We start from the raw sequence: 19,782 nt of genomic DNA, 5'->3' as shown, positions 1-19,782 counted from the left end.
CTACAAAAAATTTTAAAAATTAGCTAGGTCTGGTGGCGCATCCCTGTAGTCCCAGCTACTGGGGAGGAGGCTGAGGCAGGAGGATCGCTTGAGGCCAGGAGTTGGAGGTTGCTGTGAGCGAGGCTGACGCCACGGCACTCGCTCTAGCCCGGACAACAGAGTGAGACTCTGTCTCAAAAAAAAAAAAAAAGAGTCCAAACTGACTGTAACTCTTTAAACTTCGTGGGAATGGGAAACTGAAGAGTCTGTGTCCTCCAAACGTGGGGAGGCCAGCCTCGACTGACAGCAGGGTGCAGAGAGCAGCCCACGTAATCCCCCCCCCAAGCCACCCAGCCGCTCCTGGGGCAGGAAAGGAAACGGATAAAGGCCATCTGATTTATTGCTGCCACTCCCTTGGTGAGGGAGAAGATAAACATTGCAGAAGCAGTATCCGCGGAACCGTCCGTGAGCCCGCCCTTGCCCCCTTCAAGCTCAGGTCGGCAACTGAAGTCGCCTTACGTCTGATGGAAACACAGTCCCAGGAGGGCACCGTGGAGAAGGTGGCTTCATGGGCAGGGGCCGTGCAAGAGGTTGTGACATTCCTGTCCCTGGATAAATGACAGGTGTGTATTTATTAGGTGGCCCCTAAAAGCACATTAACTTCCTGCCCTTTTGCATCTAGACAGAAGACCCCATTCTTTTTTTTAATATTATTTATTTTTAATTTATATTTATTTTATTATTATTTTTTATTTATTTATTTTGAGACAGAGTCTCACTTTGTTGCCCGGGCTAGAGTGAGTGCCGTGGCGTCAGCCTCGCTCACAGCAGCCTCCAACTCCTGGGCTCAAGCGATCCTCCTGCCTCAGCCTCCCGAGTAGCTGGGACTACAGGCATGCGCCACCATGCCCGGCTAATTTTTTCTATATATATTAGTTGGCCCATTAATTTGTTTCTATTTATAGTAGAGATGGGGTCTCGCTCTTGCTCAGGCTGGTTTCGAACTCCTGACCTCGAGCAATCCGCCCGCCTCGGCCTCCCAGAGTGCTAGGATTACAGGCGTGAGCCACCGCGCCCGGCCTATTATTTTTAATATTATTTATTTTCTCTTTCTTTTTCTTCTTTTACCTCTCCTATCATCAGTCCTGACCTATCTTTTTTTTTTTTTGAGACAGAGTCTCACTTTGTCACCCGGGCTAGAGTGAGTGCCGTGGCGTCGGCCTCGCTCACAGCAACCTCCAACTCCTGGCCTCAAGCGATCCTCCTGCCTCAGCCTCCTCCCGAGTAGCTGGGACTACAGGCATGCACCACCATGCCCGGCTCATTTTTTCTATATATTTTTAGTTGGCCAATTAATTTCTTTCTATTTTTTTTTAAGTAGAGACAGGGTCTCGCTCTTGCTCAGGCTGGTCTCGAACTCCTGAGCTCGAGCGATCCTCCCACCTCGGCCTCCCAGAGAGCTGGGATGGCAGGCCTGAGCCACTGCTCCCAGTACGTTTGTTCTTTTTTATTGTTGACAGTAGGCTTTTCCGAATCAGGCTGTGGGGTAGCAGATCGTAGAACAGGACTTTCAACCGTGATAGGCAGGGGCTGGGCTGGCAGGTGGGAGGAGGACGGTAGAGACTGCTCAGTGGCACCAGATTGTCCCTTGGTCCTTGTGCATTGGCTGAGGAGGAAGCTGGCATCTCAGCTTCTTTCTTCCCAGCCTCAGTTCCACGCCATTGACACTGCCGGACTCAGCTCTGTGTTGGGGCCTTGGCCCTCCCAGAGGTGTTGAACCCGGTCCCCAATGTCAAGGAAGATTCCAGATTCCTTTTAGCCACCCCCTCCCCCACTCCACTCCAACCAGGAAAGGAAACCATGGTGCATATGAGAAGCTGTAGCTATGGCGGAAGCTTCCAGAGACTTTAGAAATTATTGTGCAAGCCTGCCAAATCTTTTTATTTTTTTCCCAGCGTATTATGGGGGTACAACTGTTAAGGTTACATATATTTTTCTTGACCCCCCAAACCTTCCCAATTCTTTACCAAGGGGGAAAAAAAGAACATGTAATTAAAATAGTGAAGCCGGGCGAGGTGGCTCAGGCCTGTCATCCTAGCACTCTGGGAGGCTGAGGCGGGAGGATTGCTCGAGGTCAGGAGTTTGAGACCAGCCTGAGCAAGAGCGAGACCCCGTCTCTACTAAAAAAATAGAAAGAAATTAATTGGCCAACTAAAAACATACATAGAAAATATTAGCCGGGCATGGTGGGACACGCCTGTAGTCCCAGCTACTTGGGAGGCTGAGGCAGGAGGATTGCTTGAGGCCAGGAGTCTGAGGTTGCTGTGAGCGAGGCTGACGCCACGGCACTCACTCTAGCCCGGGCAACAGAGCAAGACTCTGTCTCAAAAAAAAAAAAAAAAAAGACACTTGTATTTTGGGGTTGACCAGCACAACCAAGCCTGCATTCACTGATAAAAACATTAAAAAGAACATTCCAGAAAGTCGCTAAATAATAATATCAGTTTGTATAACCGTCCTTTGGTTCTTATCTGTTATTCACTTATAGAGACAGCCTGTAAGGTCACTGGAGAATGAATGCAATTTTTTCAGTGTGCAGAAAGTTTATTTGATTGCATACACAACGGAAATGCCATGGGTTGTTTGCTACTGTTAAATGTTAACACTTCCGAGATTGTTAATACATGCACTAAATGTTTTTTTTTGTTTTTTAAAGAAACTAGGAATTAAAAATATCTTGAAGCCGTTTGATTAGTTTGAATTAGTTTCTGAAACGTAAGATGAGATGGCATTTAATAGACGTGGTATTTCATTCCAGCTTTTTGACGACAATGTGAATTTGAGCTGTGGAAATAAAAATAAGGAGGGGGATGGGTGGGGGGGAACAGGAGGAGGAGAAAATGAATGAATGAATGAATGAATGATTGAATGAACAAATTACGATTTATCAATTCCATCATTTTTACATTACTATGTTCCAAGTATGAGAACTTCCATTCCCTCCCTACCCAACTGAAAACCTGATACATATTTAAAATCTCCCTGATACATATTTATAACCTTATACATATTTAAAACCTCCCTGATACATATTTATAACCTGATACATATTTAAAACCTCCCTGATACATATTTATAACCTGATACATATTTAAAACCTTCCCGATACATATTTATAAGCTGATACATATTTAAAACCTCCCTGATACATATTTATAAGCTGATACATATTTAAAATATGGCCCATGTCTCAGTACTAATACTCTTGAGCATTAGGAAGAGTCCAGAGAGGATCATTTTGCTTTCTTCCTTGCAAATTGCATTCATTTATTCATCCATAAATATTTATTAAGTCCCTCTTAACCCGTCAGGCGCTATTGCTGGGTGGTGACGTGATCTTGTGGAATGATCTGTAGGTTTCTAGAATTAACTTCTGTTATCAATCCTCAAATATGCTGAGAGTCCCCCAAAAGCAGAGAACCAAAAACAATCCCACATTGACTGGATCATGTGACCAGACAACTGTGACATTCTCGATCCTAAAGGCTAGGTTTTTTTTTTTTTTTTTTTTTTGAGACAGAGTCTCACCCTGTCGCTCAGGCTAGAGTGAGTGCCGTGGCGTCAGCCTCGCTCACAGCAACCTCAGACTCCTGGGCTCAAGCGATCCTCCTGCCTCAGCCTCCTCCCGAGTAGCTGGGACTACAGGCATGCGCCACCACGCCCGGCTCATTTGTTTCTATCTATTTTAGTTGGCCAATTAATTTCTCTCTATTTTTAGTAGAGATGGGGTCTCGCTCTTAGGCTGGTTTCGAACTCCTGACCTCAAGTGATCCTCCCGCCTCGGCCTCCCAGAGTGCTAGGATGACAGGCGTGAGCCACCACCTCTGGCCCTAAGGGCTAGTTTGGGATCAAACTCCCAGTCAAGCGGGTAACCCAGCCCTTGACAGAAATGTCATTAGGCCGGGCGGGTGGCTCACGCCTGTCATCCCAGCACTCTAGGAGGCCGAGGCAGGAGGATTGCTCAAGGTCAGGAGTTTGAAACCAGCCTGAGCAAAAGCAAGACCCCATGTCTACTAAAAATAGAATGGAATTAATTGAAAGAACTAATAGAAATTAATAGAAAAAATTAATAAACATATACAGAAAAAATTAGCCGGGCGTGGTGGCGCATGCCTGTAGTCCCAGCTACTCGGGAGGAGGCTGAGGCAGGAGGATCGCTTGAGCCCAGGAGTTGGAGGTTGCTGTGAGCGAGGCTGACAGCCAAGGCCCTCTAGCCAGGGTGACAGAGTGAGACTCAGTCTCAATATAAATAAATAAACAAAATAAAAGATGTCTTTCAGAACTTCATTGTGATATTCGTAGATCGTCAAAGAAAGCTCACCGACTTACCAAGCGCCTTTTACAAAGCACACAGTTCTTTCCTCATCTCGACGTCCCTCTTCAGTTGACACAAGGTACAAGGACAACAAAACGTCCACCACAGCCAGTCTCCGCACAGAGATCCCTGTTAAAAAAAAACAAAAAACAAAACAGATCCACACGTCACTTATAAATAGAGTCACACGGTCCTTGCATTTGCGTAGTTGTTGCAGACCTCTTTAAAATACACATTTCATCCATCTGAAATTAAGCTCAAGATCATTATCAAAAGAATTATCAAGATTTTTTAAAGAAAAATAAAAAAACAGAAAAACTTAATTAAAAAAATAAAAAATAAATGCAATACACATTTCACGTCATTTGTTTGTTGTCATGACAATTCCGTGACATGATCGCCATTTTTCTGGTGACCCAGTGACATGAAATGACTTGCGAAGGTCACTTAACCATCGGTGGCAGACCCTGGCCTCTCTTTTTCAAGCCAGTGCCCTTTCCTAACACGAGGAGGCAGTTTCAGTAGATCTGAGGGGTACAGCCTTGGCCCCAGCCTCTCTCCTCAGTTCTAGAATGGTCCCCTTCATTTATTGATTGATTGATTGATTGATTATTTAGTTATTTTTGAGACAGCAAAAATCACTCTGTTACCCAGGCTAGAGTGAGTGCCGTGGCGTCAGCCTCACTCACAGCAACCTCCAACTCCTGGGCTCCAGCGATCCTCCTGCCTCAGCCTCCTCCGAGTAGCTGGGACTACAGGCATGTGCCACCATGCCCGGGTCATTTTTTCTATATATTTTTAGTTGTTCAGCTAATTTCTTTCTATTTTTAGTAGAGACGGGGTCTCGCTCTTGCTCAGGCTGGTCTCGAACTCCTGACATCAAGCGATCCTCCCGCCTCGGCCTCCCAGAGTGGTGAGGCTATTTACAGGTGTGAGCCACCACGCCTGGCCTACCTCAGTTAATTTTTAGGGGGAATAAAATGTCACTACTATTTGCTGAGAGACCTAGGAAAAGTTTACAAAACACACCCCGATTCTAAGTCTGTTTCATTGTCTATGCATACAGAGAGAGAATGGAGACAAGAAAAAACATTCTTCTTCCAAAATAGAAGGAGATGAACTACAGGTGACACCAGGCGGAAGTCCACAAGGGACCTCAACTGCAATTAGCTTCTTAGGAGTTGGGTGCCCGAACGAAACAAGATGCTGTCCTGGCCGGGCGCGGTGGCTCACGCCTGTCATCCCAGCACTCTGGGAGGCCGAGGCAGGAGGATCGATCAAGGTCAAGAGTTCAAAACCAGCCTGAGCAAGAGCGAGACCCTGTCTCTACTATAAATAGAAAGAAATTAATTGGCCAACTAAAAAAATGTATACAGAAAAAATGAGCCGGGCGTGGTGGTGCATGCCTGTAGTCCCAGCTACTCGGGAGGAGGCTGAGGCAGGAGGATCGCTTGAGGCCAAGAGTTGGAGGCTGCTGTGAGTGAGGCTGACGCCACGGTACTCACTCTAGACCGGGCGACAGAGTGAGACTCTGTCTCAAAAAAAAAAAAAAAATGCTGTCCTCAGATTCCCTATGGTTAAAGGGGGCTGGTGCTTGAGCGGTTTGCAAGCTATTCCCAAAGAAGTCTTGTTTTGAGCACTTTTTGGGGAATCACAGAGGGAGTGAATGAATGAATGAATGAATGAATGAATGAAGGGTGGCAGGTTGCTGAATGCACATCTACTCAGGAAAGCGAGACAGGGAAGTGGAAAAAAACAGACATTTGGAGGTAGTCGGAATGAACTTGAGTCCAAATTTCAGCCTTTACGTGTCCTGACCTTAGCCCTTGTGATCGTGGCTGTCGTATCTATAAAGCGGAGATTATCCGCAGGCCACACACGGAGCTCATTGGCGGTAAATGAGCAGCTGCATGTCAGAATAATATCCTGGGGCCGGCGAGGTGGCTCACACCTGTCATCCCAGCACTCTGGGAGGCCGAGGCGGGAGGATCGCTCCAGGTCAGGAGTTCGAGACCAGCCTGAGCAAGAGCGAGACCCCGTCTCTGCTAAAAATTGAAAGAAATTAATTGGCCAACTAATAAAAATATATAGAAAAAATGAGCCGGGTGTGGTGGCGCATGCCTGTAGTCCCAGCTACTCGGGAGGGAGGCTGAGGCAGGAGGATCGCTTGAGCCCAGGAGTTGAAGGCTGTTGTGAGCGAGGCTGACGCCACGGCACTCACTCTAGCCTGGGCAACACAGCGAGACTCTGTCTCAGAAAAGAAAAATGATAATAATAATAATAAAGAGGAAAAACAGAGGCTCGCTGTCCATAAATACACTTGCTGGATCTGTCCCAAGGGAACGCATGTGCCGTGGAACTCTAGACCCAGAAGTGACCTTAAGTATTGTTTGGTACAACTTCCTCATGACAGATGAAAGTGACACTGTCAACTGACTTCTTGGAAGTCCATAAAGCCAGTTATTTCCTGAGTTGTTCCTGGAGCCTCAACCTCCAGAGGCCGGCTCTGTGCCCTTGCTCTGTACCATTCTGGGTCATGGATGACCTTGAGAATCTCACCCTCACACCTCGTGTCCCTAACTGCGTATACGTGACACTTGGCCGTCGGTTTCAGGAGGTGTTAAGAACCAGGCCGGGTACGGTGGCTTACACTTGTAATCCCAGCACTTTGGGAGGCCAAGGAGGGAGGATCGCTTGAGGTCACAAGTTCGAGACCAGCCTGAGCAAGAGTGAGACCCCGTCTCTACTATAAATAGAAAGAAATTAATTGGCCAACTAATATATATAGAAAAAATGAGCCGGGCGTGGTGGCGCATGCCTGTAGTCCCAGCTACTCTGGAGGAGGCTGAGGCAGGAGGATCGCTTGAGCCCAGGAGTTGGAGGTTGCTGTGAGCGAGGCTGACGCCACGGCACTCACTCTAGCCTGGGCGACAGAGCGAGACTCTGTCTCAAAAAACAAAACAGAAAAGAAATGAAGGAAAGACGCGGCGTTGTGCCGGTTAGTGCAGTGTGGGCTGCAGGCGAGCAGCGGGCAGAGCTGAGAAGTCAGGCAGCCCAGCAGCCTCGCAGGGGCCATGAGGCTGGGAAACCAGGTGAGTCACTCGCTGAGAGAAGGACAAAAGTCACATTAATAATCGTTATTTATCAGGCACTTAGTGCTCGCTAAGCACCGTCGGTGTGCTCTGTGTTGTGACTCTTGCTGCCACTCCAGGTAGGGGACATCAGTACTGCCATTTTATCAGGGAGGGAGTGGAGCCCTATGAAGGCTAATAGATTGGTCTCGTCCCCTGGGAGCAGTAAGTCCAGGGCAGGAGCAAGAGTGCCGTGGCGTCAGCCTCGCTCACAGCAACCTCCAACTCCTGGGCTCCAGCGATCCTCCTGCCTCAGCCTCCTCCCGAGTAGCTGGGACTACAGGCATGCGCCACCGCGCCCGGCTCATTTTTTCTATATATGTTAGTTGGCGAATTCATTTCTTTCTATTTTTAGTGGAAACGGGGTCTCGCTCTTGCTCAGGCTAGTCTCGAACTCCTGACCTGGATCCATCCTCCTGCCTCAGCCTTCCGAGGAGCTGGGACTTCACACATGCGCCACCATGCCCGGCTAATTTTTTTCTATCTATTTCTAGTTGTCCAATTAATTTCTTTCTATTTTTTTTTTAGTAGAGACGGGGTCTCGCTCTTGCTCAGGCTGGTCTCGAACTCCCGACCTTGAGTGAGCCTCCCGCCTTGGCCTCCCAAGTAGCTGGAACTCCGGGCAGGTGTCACTGTGCGTAGCTAATTTTTTCTATATATTTTTAGTTGGCCAATTAATTTCTTTCTATTTTCAGTAGAGGCGGGGTCTCGCTCTTGCTCAGGCTGGTCTCAAACTCCTGACCTTGAGCCATCCTCCCGCCTCGGCCTCCCAGAGTGCTAGGATGACAGGCGTGAGCCACCTCGCCCGGCCAGTAAGAGAGTTTATCACTAAGATATTCCAAAGTCGATGGCTGAAAAACTTTAGAGTGGTCGTGGGCAAAATAAATAAATAGATAGATAGATAAATAGATAAACAGATAGATAAATAAATAAATAGATAAATAGATAGATAAATAAATAAATAAATAGATAAATAGATGGATAGATAAATAAATAGATAGATAAAGAAATAAATAGATAGATAAAAAGAAAGATAAATAGATGGATAGATAGATAAACAGATAGATAAATAGATAAATAGATAGATAGATGGATAGATGGATAAATAAATAGATAGATAAATAGATAGATGAATAGATAAATAGATGGATAGACAGATAAATAAATAAAAAGGTAGATAAATAAATACATAGATAGATAAATAGATAGATGATAGATAGACAGATTGATAGACAGATGGTAGATAGATGATAGATGGATAGATGACAGATAGATGATAGAGGATGATAGACAGATGATAGACAGACAGATAGATAGACAGATAGATGATAGATAGACAGACAGACAGATAGATAGATAGATGGACAGATGATAGACAGATGATAGACAGACAGACAGATAGACAGATAGCTAGACAGATGATAGATAGACAGATGATAGATAGATAGACGACAGATGATAGATAGACAGATAGATAGATAGACAGATGATAGATAGACAGACAGACAGATAGATAGATAGATGGACAGATGATAGACAGATGATAGATAGACAGACAGACAGATAGATAGATGGACAGATGATAGATAGACAGATGATAGACAGACAGATAGATAGATAGATGACAGATAGACAGACAGACAGATAGATAGATAGATGGACAGATGATAGACAGATGATAGACAGACAGACAGATAGACAGATAGCTAGACAGATGATAGATAGACAGATGATAGATAGATAGATAGACAGATGATAGATAGACAGATAGATAGATAGACAGATAGATAGATAGACAGATGATAGATAGACAGACAGACAGATAGATAGATGGACAGATGATAGATAGACAGATGATAGACAGACAGATAGATAGATAGATGATAGATAGACAGACAGACAGATAGATAGATAGATGGACAGATGATAGACAGATGATAGATAGACAGACAGACAGATAGATAGATGGACAGATGATAGACAGATGATAGACAGACAGACAGATAGATAGATGGACAGATGATAGACAGATGATAGACAGACAGACAGATAGATAGATGGACAGATGATAGACAGATGATAGACAGACAGACAGATAGACAGATAGATGGACAGATGACAGACAGACAGATAGACAGATAGCTAGACAGATGATAGATAGACAGATAGATGATAGGTAGACGATAGATACATAGACAGACAGATAGACAGATGACAGACGGACGGAGGAAGCGGGGCGAGGCGGGGGGCGAGTGGCGAGTGGCGGCGGGGACTCACCGGGATGCCGTAGCGGGTGCGGTACAGGGTCCGGATGGCCAGGTTGCCCCCGCACAGGCAGAACTCGTCCAGGTCCTCGGCGACCATGGCGGCCAGCACACAGGGGCAGAACGTCCCGCACAGACCTGGCATGGGGACACAGCAGTTAGCCCCGCCCCCTCCTCACCCCCAGCCCGCGCTCCTAACACGCGCCACCTGGGACGGGGCCTGGGGGACATCCTGCGGAAGCCGGGTTGTCACCTGGCTCCTCCACTCTTGCTTCTAGAACCTCCTGGAACCTTCTAGAACCTCAGGGTGGGGACACTCTGCGTGTCATGACACCAGGTCTGATTTCATGGTGGAGGCTCCAACCCTGCCAATTTTTTTTTTGAGACAGGGTCTCACTCTGTTGCCCAGGCTAGAGTGCCGTGGCGTCAGCCTCGCTCACAGCAACCTCAAACTCCTGGCCTCAAGCGATCCTCCTGCCTCAGCCTCCTCCCGAGCAGCTGGGACTACAGGCATGCGCCACCATGCCCGGCTAATTTTTTCTATATATTTTTAGTTGGCCAATTAATTTCTTTCTATTTATAGTAGAGACGGGATCTCGCTCTTGCTCAGGCTGGTCTCGAACTCCTGACCTCAAGCGATCCTCCCGCCTCGGCCTCCCAGACTGCTAGGATGACAGGCATGAGAGCCACTGCGCCCGGCCTGCCTCTCTTCCCTGCCCTCCCTGGCGTGACGTTGGGGTCATGTTTGCACAGGAAGTTCCTGGCACCAGCGAGTCTAAGAAAACCCCTGAGAACAATGGGCGGGTGTTTAGGGCCAGGAACTGGAGAAATCGTCAGGGCCGACAGTGAGCGCGGCGGCAGGGAGCAGATTCTAGATGGGCACTCGGGAAAAGAGTAGAGTCCTGTCATCGTTAGGAGATGAAAGCAAGTACAAGTCAAGGGACATTAGCATCCAAAGCTTGCAACGCTTGCTGCCATTCCACTTCAAAGGATTTGTGTAAGAAAAAAGGGCCTGGCCGGGCGCGGTGGCTCACGCCTGTCATCCTAGCACTCTGGGAGGCCGAGGCGGGAGGATCGCTCGAGGTCAGGAGTTGGAGACCAGCCTGAGCAAGATCGAGACCCTGTCTCTACTAAAAATAGAAAGAAATTAATTGGCCAACTAAAAGTATATAGAAAAAAATTAGCTGGGCGTGGTGGCGTTTGCTTGTAGTCCCAGCTACTGGGGAGGTTGAGGCAGAACGATCACTTGAGATTAGGAGTTCAAGACCAGCTGAACAAGAGCGAGACCCCGTCTCTACTAAAAAAATAGAAAGAAATTAATTGTCCAACTGATATATATAGAAAAAAATTAGCTGGGCATGGTGGCACGTGCCTGTAGTCCCAGCTACTCGGGAGGAGGCTGAGGCAGGAGGATCGCTTGAGGCCAGGAGTTGGAGGTTGCTGTGAGCGAGGCTGATGCCACGGCACTCACTCTAGCCTGGGCGACAGAGTGAGACTCTGTCTCAAAAAAAAAAAAAAGAAAAAGAAAAGAAAAAAGAGCCTTAGAAGATGGCAACCCACAGGAAATTATTCTCAGATATCCTCTGTGTACCGGCCTGTTCTGAAAAGCTCTGGGTGGAGCTTTGATACAGCTGTACCCTAGATAAGAAAGTCTTTTTTATTACAGAACACGTTCTTAAAAAAAAATAATAAAACAGAAAAAAAAAAATAAAGAAAAGGAATAAAAAGAAAAAAATATAAAAAGAGAGTCTTGTTATTTTGACAAACCCAGAGCAGTATTACATTAAAAAAAAAAGAAAGAAAGAAAAAGATATTTTTTTTTTTTTTTTTTTTTTATTGATTGTGTTAAGCAGAAGGCAGTTTCCAAGGAACTAGAAAGTTCCCTGGGACAAAAGGGAAGGGAGGAGGCTGTTATTCAGAGTCAGATCCGCACAGAGAGTGTTTCCGACCGGTTCGGTAATGAACCCTGAAATAAGGAAAATGTTTCTCCGCAAAAGTGTGTTTGACAATATGAAAAGATTATAAGTCATTAAAATTTTTAAAAAATGCAGCGCGGCCGGGCGCGGTGGCTCACGCCTGTCATCCCAGCACTCTGGGAGGCCGAGGCGGGAGGATCGCTCGAGGTCAGGAGTTCGAGGCCAGCCTGAGCAAGAGCGAGACCCCGTCTCTACTAAAAAATAGAAAGAAATTAATTGGCCGATTAATATAAATATAGAAAAAATCAGCCGGGCGTGGTGGCGCATGCCTGTAGTCCCAGCTACTCGGGAGGAGGCTGAGGCAGGAGGATAGCTTGAGGCCAGGAGTCTGAGGTTGCTGTGAGCGAGGCTGACGCCACGGCACTCACTCTAGCCCGGGGGACAGAGTGAGACTCTGTCGCAAAAAAAAAAAAAAAGAAAAAAAGAAAAAAAGAAAAAAAAATGCAGGGCTTCTTGAAATAGAGCAATCACAGGAGAGTCACAAGAATCTCATCGAAAACAGGAAGGCGGTAGACTCAGCTCTGGGAAGGGAGTGAATAGGAAAGAAACCGGAAAAACACGCCAAGAGCATGGGGTGAGTGAAGAGGGGAAAGTTCTAAAAGGAGGCGATGAGCCAGACAAGAACCAGGAACCCAATGCCAGGCAGGGAAAATAAGCCAGTGAAACAGACTGGAAATCAACCCGAAACAGACTGGAAATCAACCCGAAATAGACTAGAAATCAACCCGAAATAGACAGCCGTGAGTGGTAGGTATCAGTATGTCAAACTGCAGGGCCTATATTCCTTTCGGTGGGATCTAGCTAATAATATACAACGCTACTCTGGGAGGCCGAGGCGGGAGGATCGCTCGAGGTCAGGAGTTCGAGACCAGCCTGAGCAAGAGCAAGACCCCGTCTCTACTAAAAATAGAAATAAATTAATTGACCAACTAAAAATATATAGACAAAATGAGCCAGGCGTGGTGGCGCATGCCTGTAGTCCCAGCTACTCGGGAGGAGGCTGAGGCAGGAGGATCGCTTGAGCCCAGGAGTTGGAGGCTGCTGTGAGCGAGGCTGACGCCACGGCACTCACTCTAGCCCGGGCAACAAAAGGAGACTCTGTCTCAAAGAAAAAAAAATATATATCCAACGCCAGCTGACTGCTGCCACATGAGAAGGAGGGACCCATCTTTGCAGATCTTCCAAAAGTTTCCAAGAGAAGCTTTAAATCTAGATCGGAAAACAAGATTTTTTTGGCATGAAATCTGATTTTTTGCACGTATCCTATCATTATAAAATGGAAACAAGCAATGCATCCAGAGATTCCATTATCGTTCAAGACAAACAAAACAAATCTGAGGGCTAAATCCACGCGTGGGTTTCCGGCTTTTGACTTCCAGGTTAGCGATAATAGCCCAGAACTCAGCGAGAGCAGAAATAACCATTTTATTTTCTTTTTAATTTTTATTATTATTATTATTTTTTTGAGACAGAGTCTCACTCTGTTGCCCAGGCTAGAGTGAGTGCCGTGGCGTCAGCCTCGCTCACAGCAACCTCCAACTCCTGGGCTCAAGCGATCCTCCTGCCTCAGCCTCCCGAGTAGCTGGGACTACAGGCGTGCGCCACCACGCCCGGCTAATTTTTCTAATATATATGTATTAGTTGGCCAATTCATTTCTTTTCTATTTTTTTTAGTAGAGACGGGGGGGGGGGGTCTCGCTCTTGCTCAGGCTGGTCTCGAACTCCTGACCTCGAGCGATCCTCCCGCCTCGGCCTCCCAGCGTGCTGGGATGACAGGCGTGAGCCACCTCGCCCGGCCCAGAAATAACGATTCTCTTTGTGACAGTAGCCTGCTTTTTATTGCAGGCAAGGAGATAACGAAGCATGAAGCCACGGACTTACAAGTCTTCATGTCATCGCAGCAGTCCCAAGGGGCGGACTGCCAGTCGCTCAGGGCCACGCTCCGGGACACGTAGCCCGGCTGGCAGTAAACCGCGCTCATTTCTCAGGCCGAGTTCAGAAGGACGACGCCTGTGAAAGACAGAATCGGAACAGGATTACACGGGTTGCGACTGAACTAGCTGCAAAGACACTTGATCGCGACTCTCCCGAGCTGGCGCGGTCGGCCTCAACCCACTTAGCATAACTTTTCAGACTAATGCACCTGTTTGGGAGCTAAAATCATGAAGGAGGCCGGGAGTGGAGGCTCACGCCTGTCATACCAGCACTCTGGGAGGCTGAGGAGGGAGGATCGCTCGAGGTCAGGAGTTCGAGACCAGCCAAAGCAAGAGTGAGACCCCGTCTCTACTAAAAATAGAAAGAAATTAATCGGCCAACTAAAAATATGTAGAAAAAATCAGCCAGGCATGGTGGCGCATGCCTGTAGTCCCAGCCACTCGGGAGGAGGCTGAGGCAGGAGGATGGCTTGAGGCCAGGAGTTGGAGGTTGCTGTGAGCGAGGCTGACGCCACAGCACTCTAGCCCGGGCAAAGAGTGAGACTCTGTCTCAAAAAACAAAAAAACATGAAGGAAGGGTTTCTCAGGTTTCTGGGATTGTTTTTTATTTATTTATTTTTTTGCCTCTTTCACCAACTCTTACTTTTCATCAGTAAAATGATTTTTTGCTATTTCCAAGATAATCATCCTGAACAATGTCTATCTTCCGTTTAAAATGCCTTTACATTTAACAGGTATTGTCATATGTGAAGCCGGGCACAGTGGCTCACGCCTATAATCCCAGCACTTTGGGAGGCCGAGGCGGGAGGATCGCTTGAGCTCAGGAGTTCCAGACCAGCCTGAGCAAGAGCCAGACCCCGTCTCTACAAAAAAATAGGAAAAGTAGCCAGGCATCATGGTTAGCACCTGTAGTCCCAGCTACTCGGGAGGAGGCTGAGGCAGGAGGATTGCTTGAGCCCAGGAGTTGGAGGTTGCTGTGAGCTATGATAATGCCACTGCACGCTAGCTGGGGTGACAGAGCGAGACTCATCTCAAAAATATAAATAACAAAAGGAGGCCAGGCGAGGTGGCTCATGCCTGTAATCCTGGCACTCTGGGAGGCTGAGGCAGGAGGATTGCTTGAGGCCAGGAGTTCGAGACCAGCCTGGACAACATAGTGAGACCCCCATCTCTACTAAAAATAGAAAAATGAGCCGGGCGTGGTGGCGCATGCCTGTCGTCCCAGCTACCCGGGAGGAGGCTGAGGCAGGAGGATCGCTTGAGGCCAGGAGTCTGAGGTTGCTGTGAGCGAGGCTGACGCCACGGCACTCACTCTAGCCCGGGCAACAGAGCGAGACTCTGTCTCAAAAAACAACAACAAAAAAAGAAAACTAGGCAACAATGGTGCTGGCTAACTTTTGGCAAAAAGAAAAAAATGTGAAAATAAAATTAAAAAAAAGAATAAGAAAAGAATAAAATAAAATAAAAGAATAAATAAAGAATAAAATAAAAGAATAAAATAAAGAATAAAATAAAAGAATAAAAATTTAAAAAAGAATAAAAAAAGAAAAAAAGGAAAAGAAAAGAAATTAAATAAGGCCAACACAGGAGGCCGTGCTTTTCCTGAGCAGCGTGAGGCCGAGGCTGGGGACAGAGCGCCTCGTCTGTCCTTCGTGGACTGGGGGTGACAGGGGCGAGTCGCCTACCCGTGGTTGGCACCTGCTGCAGCCTCCTCCGCCCAGACCCCTTCAGACCCTGCTCCTCTCCGCAGCCTCCGTCCTCATTCTCCCCCAGAGCCCGACTGGGCCCTGGAACCCGGGTCTCCTAGGACGCGGGTGTCCCTGTGTCACAATAGGCGGCCGCCTCAGCCTCCCCTGCCGTCCTTCCTGCACCCACGGCCTCCATTGTGAGGCGTTGAAGAGGGATCCTGGCCGGGCGCAGAGGCTCACGCCTGTCATCCTAGCTCTCTGGGAGGCCGAGGCGGGAGGATCGCCCGAGGTCAGGAGTTCGAGACCAGCCTGAGCAAGAGCGAGACCCCGTCTCTACTATAAATAGAAAAAAATTAATTGGCCAACTAAAAATGCATAGAAAAAATAATTAGCCGGGCATGATGGCGCATGCCTGTAGTCCCAGCTACTCGGGAGGAGGCTGAGGCAGGAGGATCGCTTGAGGCCAGGAGTTGGAGGTTGCTGTGAGCGAGGCTGACGCCACGACACTCACTCTAGCCTGGGCGACAAAGCGAGACTGTGTCTCAAAAAAAAAAAAAAATTAAAAAATAAAGCGTGGTTCCAATCAGGTGCGGTGGCTCACGCCTGTCATCCTAGCACCCTGGGAGGCCGAGGCGGGAGGATCGCTCGAGGTCAGGAGTTCAAAACCAGCCTGAGCAAGAGCGAGACCTCCATCTCTACTAAAAATAGAAAGAAATTAATTGCACAACTAAAAATATAGAGAAAAATAAATAAAAAAAGACATTAAAGGCGCCATGTGCTCATAGAAACATTTAATTTGGGGTTGGGGGGAGCGATAAAGGACAGATTAGATAAATCGGGTTCTTGGACGTGTCCGTTGTCTTTCTGCCATCGCTAGCCTCTCTGGTGCCCGAAATTATTGTATTAACCTCCTTCTCCACCTCAGTCCTGAGATTTAGGAAACTGGCATCAGGCACGGGTGGCTCCAGGGGAAGACTGCTCTCCCCTCTCACCCCTCCCGGCTTGGCCTCTACGGCTTCTCACAATACGATCAACCAAATTTGTCCACTGTTTTTTTTTTTTTTTTTTTTTTTTTCGAGACAGAGTCTCACTCTGTCGCCCAGGCTAGAGTGAGTGCCGTGGTGTCAGCCTCGCTCACAGCAACCTCCAACTCCTGGCCTCAAGCGATCCTCCTGCCTCAGCCTCCTCCCGAGTAGCTGGGACTACAGGCATGCGCCACCATGCCGGACTAATTACTTTTTCTATGCATTTTTAGTTGGCCAATTCATTTCTTGCTATTTTTTTAATAGAGACAGGGGTCTCGCTCTTGCTCAGGCTGGCCTTGAACTGCTGACCTCGAGCGATCCTCCTGCCTCGGCCTCCCAGAGAGCTGGGATGACAGGCGTGAGCCACCGCGCCCGGCTGAGAGAATGGATTTTGTTAGGGACCGGGTGGAGGAACGAGAGAAGAAATGAGTCACTTACTGAATCACGAAACTGACAGCCACAGACGCCACGTTATAGATCAATATAAACATCTCAGATGTGTCCCGATTCCCGGCTAAATACCTGTGAGTCCAACAGAGATCAAAATGTCCCTCACTCCTATCAGTGTGACCCTAACAAGTCATGAAAGAGCACGATGTTCGAACATAAAATTCAAATGACTCAGGTCACTAAAAGCCTGTTTTATGTTCTTCCTGGTCTGTCACCTACAGAGGGAATTGTCACTGGGACATTCATGCAAAAGGGACACTTTAGTGCCCACTCGATTCTCAAAGACATTTGCCCAGTTTGTGAGCATTCACACGCACCATTGAATAGAAAACTCAATGTCACCGTAACAAAATGCCACCTGATTTCAAAAAAGACCACCGTGCAAGTCATAACCATTGTATATATATTGAGGAGGGAAGAAAAGAACTTTCGTCCGAGGAATGTGAGCCCTTTCCAATGATGAGGCCCAGAGAGGCACTAAAATAAGTCAGGAGTTACCCCCTTGCTCCAGGCTTCAAGCTATGGGTTCATCTCTTAATACTGCCATTGCTGGCCGGGCGCGGTGGCTCACGCCTGTCACCCCAGCACTCTGGGAGGCCGAGGCGGGAGGATCGCTGGAGGCCAGGAGTCCGAAACCAGCCTGAGCAAGAGCGAGACCCCCGTCTCTACTATAAATAGAAAGAAATTAGCTGGACAACTAAAACTATATAGAAAAATATCAGCCGGGCGTGGTGGCGAATGCCTGTAGTCCCAGCTACTCGGGAGGAGGCTGAGGCAGGAGGCCAGCTTGAGGCCAGGAGTTGGAGGTTGCTGTGAGCGAGGCTGACGCCACGGCACTCACTCTAGCCTGGGCAACAGAGTGAGACTCTGTCTCAAAAAAAAAAAGGGGAACCAGAGTGAAAAGAAATTGAAGAAGTAGAATGTGTAGACTTGCCCCATGGATCTCCTCAATGGAAAATCACCAAAGATGATTCTAGAATTTCCAGCCTGGTCCACCGCCGACGGTTGCAGCAGTTACGATTCCTTCTGATGCAAGTGACAGGATGTTAAGCAAAAAGTGTCTCAAGACATTTCAACGTCACCCTGTTTATGGAATAATACAATGCCACACTAGCCAAAAAATTACTCAGGTGAACTGAATAATATAATAAAATAATGCGATGTAGCCTATATATAATGACTTCTTAATAGCCCATAAATAGGAAAAATATTTTTTTTTCATAGAAATGAAAAAGTTAACAGATAAGTTAACAAATAAGTTAACAGATAAGTTAACAAATAATAAGTTAACAAATAATAAATTAACAAATAATAAGTTTACAAATAAGTTAACAAATAATGAGATAACAAATAAGTTAACAAATAATAAAGATAAATAAAAATTTGTTATCGGGGAAGGAAATAGCACCACACTTTATAAGCACTGTATTGTAAGTGGAAGATGCAATGTCTTAAATAAAACTGTATTTAAAATTGGCGTGAAAAAAAATTCGTTATGTATGTGTGGTCACAAAGAAAGCTCTTAACAACAGAATTTACTGGTCACATTCTCTGATCAAAAGCTGAAAGTTCATAGACATATTTTAAAAAGTGACTAAAGGCCGGGCGCGGTGGCTCACGCCTGTAAAACTAGCACTCTGGGAGGCCGAGGTGGGAGGATCGTTTGAGGTCAGGAGTTTGAGACCGGCTTGAGCAAGAGCGAGACCCTGTCTCTAGGAAAAATAGAAAAAATTATTTTTCACTGTTTGCTGAAAAGAAAAATAAAAAATGAGCCGGGCGTGGTGGCGCATGCCTGTAGTCCCAGCTACTCGGGAGGAGGCTGAGGCAGGAGGATGGCTTGAGCCCAGGAGTTGGAGGTTGCTGGGAGCGAGGCTGACGCCATGGCACTCTAGTCTGGGTGACAGAGTGACACTCTGTCTCAAAAACAAAGTGACTAAAAAACCTAAAGTAGTTAGGAACTAAGGAACAAACTTCTTGATAAGTCTTGGATCAAAAAGTGAATTAAAAGTGAATTAAAGGAAACTTACGAACTATCTAGAAACCAAAGAAAAGGAAACCACTTCCTGTTGAGACCAACAGAACTCAAAAGTGGTGCTTTGGGGGGGGGGGGGAATATTGAGTTCTCAAAAGCCTTCGTTGTTCCCTAAAATAAAGGAACTAAATATTCATTTCAAAAATTTAGTGGGAGACATCAGGAAATTAGAAGTAATAGGGGTAAAAGTTGGAATTCCTGGTATAGAAAAAAAAGAAAGGAAATCGTGGGAGCGATAAAATAAGTCAAATCTACTAAAAAAATAACCTCAAAACTTACCGAATAGACTAATAAAATAGACAACTTGTAAGTTTGAAGAAGGAAAAAATAAAAAAAAAATAGAGGAGATTGGAAAGATAAGAGAGTTATAACCATAAGTACAGCAGAGAGTAAAAGGTTCAAGAGATTTATAGCAATTCCATGGCAGTGAGTATGAAAATCTATAGGAAATGTATGATTTCCTAGCAAAATGCAAACTTTTTATTTTATTTTTTTTTTTGAGACAGAGTGTCACTCTGTCGCCCTGGCTAGAGTGAGTGCTGTGGCGTCAGCCTCGCTCACAGCAACCTCCAACTCCTGGCCTCAAGCGATCCTCCTGCCTCAGCCTCCCTGAGTACTAAGAGTACAGGCATGAGCCACCGCGCCCCGCCCAAACTGATTGTATTTGAACTTCATAGAGCGTGTGTTTCGCACTGTGCAAATACCAAAACCGGTTTCAGCTGGTCTGGGTGGGGATCACACGGCCAACCCACAATTCAGTGGACCCCGCCTGTGCAGGCCCCATCCTCCCGGAGAACAAAACAAACCTCAGTGTGGCCGGCTGCAGCCAATACCATCAAGTCAGGGGCCTGCAGCTTCCAGTTTTCAAAAGAAAAAGTATCCTTTGTCACACCCTCCACCCCCACCCCTACCCCATGCCTGGGCAGGG

General features: G+C 46.8%; 1 protein-coding gene across 3 annotated transcripts; it reads right to left on the bottom strand.

The window, feature by feature from the left end:
• Positions 1–2,562: 2,562 nt before the first annotated feature.
• Positions 2,563–17,853, bottom strand: LOC109730320 (placenta-specific gene 8 protein-like). Of its 3 annotated transcripts, none has more exons than XM_075998645.1 (5): positions 17,757–17,853; positions 13,607–13,735; positions 9,763–9,887; positions 4,369–4,483; positions 2,563–2,823 (listed from the first exon to the last, which is right to left on the bottom strand). In XM_075998645.1, exons 2-4 carry the CDS (start codon positions 13,704–13,706, stop codon positions 4,379–4,381), a joined length of 330 nt encoding a protein of 109 aa, XP_075854760.1. In that variant the 5' UTR covers positions 13,707–13,735; positions 17,757–17,853; the 3' UTR covers positions 2,563–2,823; positions 4,369–4,378. The 3 variants fall into 3 exon arrangements, with proteins under 3 accessions (XP_075854760.1, XP_075854761.1, XP_075854759.1); XM_075998646.1 differs by lacking the exon at positions 17,757–17,853 and adding an exon at positions 16,811–17,687; XM_075998644.1 differs by lacking the exon at positions 17,757–17,853 and adding an exon at positions 15,345–15,478.
• Between the last annotated feature and the right edge of the window lie 1,929 nt (positions 17,854–19,782).

The sequence above is a fragment of the Microcebus murinus genome, chromosome 29, assembly GCF_040939455.1.
Source record: "Microcebus murinus isolate Inina chromosome 29, M.murinus_Inina_mat1.0, whole genome shotgun sequence".
In the NCBI taxonomy this organism is placed as follows: domain Eukaryota; kingdom Metazoa; phylum Chordata; class Mammalia; order Primates; family Cheirogaleidae; genus Microcebus; species Microcebus murinus.
This window is presented reverse-complemented; position numbering and strand designations above follow the sequence as displayed.